Source organism: Castanea sativa, chromosome 1 (genome assembly GCF_040712315.1).
Source record: "Castanea sativa cultivar Marrone di Chiusa Pesio chromosome 1, ASM4071231v1".
Classification (NCBI taxonomy): Eukaryota; Viridiplantae; Streptophyta; class Magnoliopsida; order Fagales; family Fagaceae; genus Castanea; species Castanea sativa.
This window is the reverse complement of record NC_134013.1, coordinates 37,411,631-37,419,500: the sequence shown is the minus strand read 5'-3', so window position 1 is coordinate 37,419,500 and position 7,870 is coordinate 37,411,631. Positions and strand designations below refer to the sequence as shown.

Here is a 7,870-nt window from a genome sequence, read left to right as displayed (position 1 = left end):
TTTGTTGTTGAAGTAACATCAATAATATTTGTTATCACATTAATATTTTAAACTAAATTATTATGCATAAGTATGTGATTTTATGTGCTCATTAAAGGTTTGATTCAGTTGAATTCGGTCCCATGCAGAGAAAGTTGATACACCACAAAAAAGCATATTAGGAAAACTACTTGCATGTAATATTTTATACCAAAAAAAAAAGATAGGAAAAAAAAACTTTTGTCAATAGTTTTATTATCTTTATCTCTTGAAGTTGATATAAATGACATATGATTCTCTAAATATGAGTGAAACTGGATCCTTTAATCTAAACTTGAACACTACATTAACATACAGATATGAATACAATAGTAGAATATGATTTTTTTTTTTTTGGGTGAGTATAAACTAATAATAAATAAATAGTGTTTTCACTCAAGCTTTTTTTTTTTTTGAGGGAGAAATCTGTAAATTCATTGAAATAAACTGGCTATGTCAACTTAAAGTACATGAAAAACTTGTGGTGGGGTTTCCTCCATCCACACTAGAAAGTCTTGAATGTTAAGTGCATGTTCGGCCAAACTATGAGCAACATTGTTACATGAGAGTATAGTAATTTTTCAAACGAATTGGAGAGTAATTTTTCACTCAAGCTGTTTGTATTACATGTACTTTTTTTATATTATAAGTTACATTTAGGTTCAAGAATGTGTAAAGTTATGGTAGTGATAAGTGATGGTTCTATTATAATTGATAAGTTATAATTAGGATTGAGAATCTGACAATCTGTAAAGACATAATATATTATTGCATACATTAACAAAAGTGTAGGAATAATAATTATTACCCTTCAACTTTTAGGTTTTATATAGATGTTCGTGCATAAGTAGCTTATGTTTATAGAAAAATTATATTTGTCCTTTGATTAATTGCTGCAGAAAAGTTGAGTAGCCTTCTCGTTTTGTTAGACCTTTATCTGCTAAAATCTTTTCGATTGTCTGGTTATATTTCTTTCTTTCTTTTTTTTTCTTTTTTTTTTCTTTTATTTTTTGCTGAGATCCTTTGGTTATATTTCATTCTCATTCTTACTTTCCCTGCAACATTCGGAGTAGGTTGACTTTGAACTTGGACTAATGTAGATTGAGCAAACCTTACGGTGGTGGACAAGGTAATGTATCTTTTGACATTGAATGATTAATGATTTCTTTTTAGTAATGACTTATGAGCCAGTGGTAGGCACTAGGGAGCAGCCAATTGAAAGTCACATGGTTGAGTACAAGAAACAAAAGTATTGGCATCTAAAACAGAGGAAATTGTAAATCATACAAGTGGTCAATAGATTGTCTTGGTATACAGCATGCAATAAGGTTAAAAGCTACTTTTTTACTCAATTGCACGCATCCCTTCTTAACTTATACCCTTGTTCTTTTAACAAAAACAACCATCCAGTGAAGTGAACTCGTAATAAGTAGTAGAGTTTTATTAAGGTGTGCCCTTAGGCATATATTAGTAATTCATTTTAGGAAATTTTTTATGAAAAAACGAAAAAAATAATTTACTATTTTGACAACTTTTTCAATTACCCATAAAAACTTTTCCAAAATAAATGGTTAATGTGTGCTTCAGACCCTTAAGTGGTAATATAATACTAACTTCTAAGACAACCCCACCCATTTTGGGGCGGGTCTGAACTCTGAAGGAAGCATTGTTAATGGCAAGTCTCACCAAACTTTTCTAGGGCCCATAAGCCCCAGAACCTCCTCCCACAACCCAACACTAGGTACACTACTAGCCAACCCTATTACACCTGGACTACAAGCCGCAACTGTCCAATAACCAGCTCTTATTTCATCCTTTAGTTGCGCTTTCTCCCACCCACAATACCCATCAAAGAACCTGAAGTCTTCAACCCCAACCACATTCCTCTTCACCATTTCAGCTGCACACCCCACACTCTCCCTACTCCCATAATACAAACCCTTCATGACTTCCTCAAAAACCCCACTCCTCCTCACCCCATCATCACTGCCACTGGTACTCACCAAAAATAAACCATCTTCTTCTAGGGGCCCACCAAAGAACAATGGCCTACCAGAGAATGTCCCTGTTACATCTAGCACCGTTGATCTCGTTTCCTTGATGGACATAAGTGATGGTCGATTAAGAATGATCCCAGATGGGCCCAAGGCCCCCATTGACAAGACTAGGATAACTGTTCTTTCAAAAATATGAACACCATCAAGCTTTTCAGTAGCTATGAGTAAGCAGCCCTTCTCTGGCTCATGAATGATGTGAGCCCATTTATCACCAATTGTGATGGGTAGAGGTAGAGGATAATCCACCACAATATCTGGATCAACAACATGAGAGGGAGGCTCTTGGGCTTGGGACCTTGTTGCTCCTTCTCCAGCTACAAGTTTTGCTCTAAAGCCTCGCCAGTCAGCATTAATATAAGGCTTGTTATCATCTTCCCAGGGCCAGGATGATGATTCCATATAACAACCTATTAAATTTAACTTACATCAACATTACATGCATATAGAGATCAAAAATCAATTCTTGTACAGTTGTACGTGATAGTTAGTGATAAAGAAATTAAACCACTTACATGATACTGAAAATAGACTGCCAACTTGTCTGCACTTAAATTGCCTAGAAAATCTCTTGGGGTGATTGAGAATTCTAGCTTTGATCGAGGGAACAAGTTCTGTAGTTTTGGTGAAGGAACTGGAGGTGAGAAAACAAGCTTCCATGGTTCTACTCCTTTCTATCAATTGTAGATTAAGATGCTGGAGGATAAGAGTAGTTGAGACAAATATATATACGGGGAATGTGACTAAATGTGCACCACAAGGAGTTGTTCAATACCAATCCCAATCCCAACCCCATTCCATTTCCATCCAAGCTGAATGTTTCCTTTTTAGGTGTCAAAGTATGGAGAAATGGATATGACTTTACACATGGCACTATTGAAGCATCTGAACATCATTACACATGGATCAATCAAACCTTTATTCGTGGTCATTGGATCAATCATACCCTTTTTGAATGACGTGTCAGTCTCATAGCCAGTTATATATTTTGTTGTTCCTTATTACTTTCTGACGTACTAGAGCACCAACTTGTGAAGAAATTTCTTATTTCATGTCACTACTCGCCACTCACTAGAGTCACCACGCATGGCAGTCTACCAGTGTCCACTAGTGAGTTCGGATAAAGGCCAAATCTAAAAAAGAAAATGGGCCTTCTTTTTTGGGGGGTGTATTCGATTTCCGGATGTGAGGTGTTGGATAAGGATGCCAGTCCCAAAGTTCACGTCCACAATTCACAGTCTGGCAAAAATTCTTGCAAATGTGAAATTGGATTTTGACGAACCATAAATTTTGTAGGATACGATATTTATTCCTTATCTTTTAGGCAGAGTGCTTCTATAATTATCTAAATTGTCACTAAGGCTGTGTTTAGTTGGGTATAAAATATTTTTCGGGTGTAAAATAATTTCAGGTGAAAATATTTTTAAGAAAGGAAAATATTTTTAGGTGTTTGGTAGCATTTTAAAAAATACTTTGGAAAATATTATCAGGTGTTTAGTTATAATCTTGAAAATATTATAAAAAATACATTTTCTACTTGTTGCTCATATTTTCTCACATTTTCTCAGCTTCTAAACAAATATATAATATCATTTCTCAGCAAAGAAACACAAAAGAAACAAAACCCCAAAAAAAATCATAAATTCCGGAAGAGAAGAAGGAAGAGAGAGAGGCGAGATCGCGATCGTGAAGGCGGCGCGATTGCGATCGTGAAGGCGGTGCGATCGCGAAGGCGGCGTCGATGCTGGGGTGCGATCTCGCGAGCGTGTCTGGGGTTGGGGCGCGATCTCCTTAACTCTCTCTACTCTCTCTTCTTTCTCTCTGTCTCTCTCTCTTTGCGTGTCTGTGAGCCCGGAAATGGTTTGAAGTGAAAATTTTCACTTCAAACCATTACCGGGTCAAACTCCTTATTTTTATGGTCAAATGAAATGCATTTCCGGAAATTTTATTTTCCATGCGCAACCAAACACACGGTTTTACGGAAAATGATTTCCTGAAATGGTTTGAAGCCAAAACAAACGGACCCTAAATATCTTTATAAACTTCAAACTTGTATGTCCTTCCTTGTAAAGAAAGTGTGAGAAGTGATTAGTATTATTTAGAAATCCAAATTCATATCCTGGAATCTTAAAAATACTAAGAATACCCAAGAACTTTGCCTCAAAAAAAAAAAAATAAAAAATAAAAAATAAAAAAAAAACTACAGAACTCGGATCAGATAGGGTGCACCCATGTGGGCTCATTTCCTCCGAACAATTGACTTTCTTGCTACCTTATCTCGTGGCTCTACCTTTTCAACTTGAACCGTTCTGTGCAAAATTTCCAAATTTTAAGGGAAGAAGTTACGCGGGAAATGAGACATTTAACAAGGAGTCATAATGTTCTATGCTAATGCAAGAGACACTAAACCAACAGAAAAGCTATAAGTGAAAGTGTCAAGACAATATTTGCTCAATTAAATGCTAAACTAGTAGCACCAGACGATGCAGCATTGTCTCTGACACAAGTTCATTAATTTTCATGGATAAACTAGCACCAGACAATGCAGTTCCTAATTTTATCTAATTGAGTAATGTCTCGAGGACATCTTATAATATCAAAAACCTCAAACTCAAGCAGCAAAACGGCTATGCCAAAATAAATACTGCATTGTGAGAATGATAAAAAAGAATGATTCTAGAAGCTTAAGAGGAAATTTTTAGTTCTATGGCCAAACAAATTAAAAGTAACATCATCGTGCATGATTAATTGCATTTACTCGTTAGAATCTTGAAGAATGTCAAGTGAACGTAACTTTCAATTGCCAAAGTGCATCTGTAAACTACTCTTACTAGTTCCAGTTGAACAACTCCATTCACTTCTTTTCTTCAAAGGGTCAAGTCAATACAAATTACAAACATAACTTGCAATGGAGAGCATCTCAATCTCCTTTTTGTGTCTTCCTAAAAGGTCCCCCAGCAATTGTCTTTTTCTCCTAGTGTTTTCATATTATATACATGCTCGTGAGTTGTGGAATATCCTCATACCAAATTTGCAAACTGGTGCTCTCCATCCATAGCCTAACATTTGGAATATGGACAGAAGCAGGAATTATATAATGAGCTACTTTAGCAATTCAAAGAACTTACTGACACTGTCTTAGAGGAAGAGGCACTGATAAATTGGAAGTGCTTTGCATTCAGTTGTTTCAAACTAGAGTTTGTATAAGCAAAAAGCAAATGATTTCCCAAAGTTGTAAATACTTACCGTGATTGCCTTTTTGACAATACATGTTTAAAATGGGCAAATTGCTTTGGAATTAAATTTATTTCTAAAAAAACGTGGTATATTCAAATAATTATTTGATAGAACAATATTCTCCTATTAGTGAGTCAAAAATTAGTACATATGAAAGCAGAAAATACTAAAAGCATAGAAATACGAAAAAATAAATTACAATGAACAAAAAGATAAGATAATTCTTCCAACTTTATGGAGAGACAGTAGGGATCACTTTAACAGAATATGAAAGAAACTTGCAAAATCAGTAACAACTTACAATTTTTAAATAATTTTGTATACATATATAAAAAATAAACCAGACCATCCTTCTTCTATTAGTACAGTCAATGCATGCTGAAACACATTCAGAAAAAAAATAGAAGCATTCTTGAGGACTTTTTCCTGAAAATGTCCCACAAAATGAGGATTCACAAAAATGCCTGTCCCTTTAACTAAGAATATGCTAGCAATATAAGTGATAGATTAGCAACGTGTTGGGTACCTGAACCATTATCTGCACTTCTATTGATATGCTTTTGGCACATATCCTACCTGCTTAAGGTCCTGTATCAATCTGTCAATCATCTCATATATTTTATCTGATTTAGGGTGTGATTTATCAAATACTGTGAATTCATGCACCTCCTCATCAACCTCTATAGAACTAGACCCTGATGGTTTTTGGATTCCGATTCTTCTCATTTGCAGCCTTACATTGGAAACACTGTCCCAATCTCCAGCTGCAGCATAAATATTTGACAACATGGAAAAATTCCCTACATCTGATGGTTCTAATTTAACCAAATGATCCACAATCTCCCCAGCAAGATCCACAGCACTATGCATTCGGCATGCACCCAAAAGGGTTCCCCAAATAATGGCATTTGATTCCATTGGCATGCTTTGCACAAGCCTAAAAGCTTCTTTAAGACGCCCCCCACGACCTAATAGGTCAATCACACAACCATAATGCTCAACTTCAGGAATAATCCCATAGTCTCTCTCCATTGTGTAGAAGTATTGAAGGCCTTCCTCAACAAAGCCGGCATGGCTACAAGCACATAAGACACTAATGAAGGTAACTTTATCTGGCACAAAACCTTCTTCATTCATTCTAGAAAAAAGCTGAAGTGCCTTCTCACCATGCCCATGCATGGCTAACCCCTGGAGCATGGCATTCCAAGACACTGCATCTCTCCTAGCCATACCATCAAAGACACTATATGCCTTGTCTAAGCGAGCACACTTTGCATACATATCAACTAATGCATTTGACACTGAAGTCCTACACTTAAATTTAGTTCTCTTAATAGAGGCATGAACTTTCTCACCCAATCCAAGCAAACCAGACTCGGCACAAGCAGCCAAAATACTAATGACAGCCCCATCATCAGGCCTCAACCCAGCCTCCTCCATTTTATAGTACAAGCTAATTGCCTCCTTCGTCATCCCCTTTTCAGCATACCCAGATATAATTATAGTCCAAGGAACTATGTTCTTGACAGGCATCTTATCAAACAACATTCTTGCCATATCCATATCCCCTGCTTTACAATAACCCGAAACCACAGTTGACCAAGACACAACATTCCTGTCAGGCATCTTCTCAAACAATTCAAATGCTTTGTTCATTTCTCCAGCCTTCACATACCCATCCAATATTGCATTCCAACTAACAGTATCCCTTTCTGGCATTTCATCAAACAAGTGGCGAGCCTCCCCCAACTCACCCACTTTCACCAAACCACTAATCATAGAATTCCAAGACACAACATCCCTCTCTCCCATCACCATAAACAACTTCCTTGCCGCATTAACCCCAAAGGATCCGCACTTGGAATAGCTGTCAATAAGCGAATTGGGCACAAAAATATCCGAACAAAAACCAAACTTTTCAATATGGGTATGAATCATTTGGACCATAGGATACAAAGAGTGGCTAGAACAGGCTTTAAGAAGAAATGGGTATGTGAAATTATCAGGATAAACCCCATTACTCTGCATTTCAAAGAAAGTTGCAAAGGCCTGTGAAGGCTGAGAGTTGCGAACATGGGCTCTGATCAAAGTATTGTACAAATGCACATTGGGTTGTTGGATTTGATTGAAAACATTGACTGCCAACACGATTTCGTGGCATAAAGAAAAAGCAGCTATAAGCCTGGGTGCTACAGAGAGGTCCTGGAGGAGATTGGCTTTGAGAATCTGGGCGTGGACTTGCTTAACTTGTTTGAGGTTGGTCCACTTGTGGAGGTCTATGAGCTTCTCCTCCAAAAGTCTTCGTTTTGAAACCAATGATGGGGTTCGGATTGGCATGGAAATTTGCATTTTGGAGCTCACTTAGACTTTCTAAGTTTTTCATTAAGTTTGAAAAGATAGATAAAAACGCTTGAGAATGTAGCGACTTCTGTTGTTTCTGGCGGGGAATCTTACTTTTAATTAAAACAAACTGTTTGATTAATAAATATTATTCTTTCTTTTTTTTTTATATATGAGAATAAATATTATTCCTGCTTCCTCTTGTGTGTGTACTACTATAT

The 7,870-nt window shown here is 36.6% G+C and overlaps 2 protein-coding genes across 2 annotated transcripts; both read right to left on the bottom strand.

The window, feature by feature from the left end:
• Window positions 1-1,443: 1,443 nt before the first annotated feature.
• On the bottom strand, window positions 1,444-2,821 carry LOC142622672 (uncharacterized). Its single transcript, XM_075796200.1, has 2 exons — window positions 2,588-2,821; window positions 1,444-2,482 (listed from the first exon to the last, which is right to left on the bottom strand). Exons 1-2 carry the CDS (start codon window positions 2,730-2,732, stop codon window positions 1,701-1,703), a joined length of 927 nt encoding a protein of 308 aa, XP_075652315.1. The 5' UTR covers window positions 2,733-2,821; the 3' UTR covers window positions 1,444-1,700.
• A 2,119-nt stretch (window positions 2,822-4,940) lies between these two features.
• Window positions 4,941-7,665, bottom strand: LOC142608850 (pentatricopeptide repeat-containing protein At3g29230-like). Its single transcript, XM_075780513.1, has 2 exons — window positions 5,836-7,665; window positions 4,941-5,131 (listed from the first exon to the last, which is right to left on the bottom strand). The coding sequence occupies exon 1, from the start codon at window positions 7,656-7,658 to the stop codon at window positions 5,856-5,858; it is 1,803 nt and encodes a 600-aa protein (XP_075636628.1). The 5' UTR covers window positions 7,659-7,665; the 3' UTR covers window positions 4,941-5,131; window positions 5,836-5,855.
• Between the last annotated feature and the right edge of the window lie 205 nt (window positions 7,666-7,870).

What these genes read in the sequence shown, in the direction of transcription:
- LOC142622672 (XM_075796200.1), bottom strand. Translation starts at nt 2,732, where the DNA reads ATGGAAGCTTGTTTTCTCACCTCCAGTTCCTTCACCAAAACTACAGAA. An exon ending in CAGTCTATTTTCAGTATCAT is followed by an intron (nt 2,483 to 2,587) that starts GTAAGTGGTTTA and finishes TAAATTTAATAG; the next exon opens with GTTGTTATATGGAATCATCA.
- LOC142608850 (XM_075780513.1), bottom strand. Translation starts at nt 7,658, where the DNA reads ATGCAAATTTCCATGCCAATCCGAACCCCATCATTGGTTTCAAAACGA.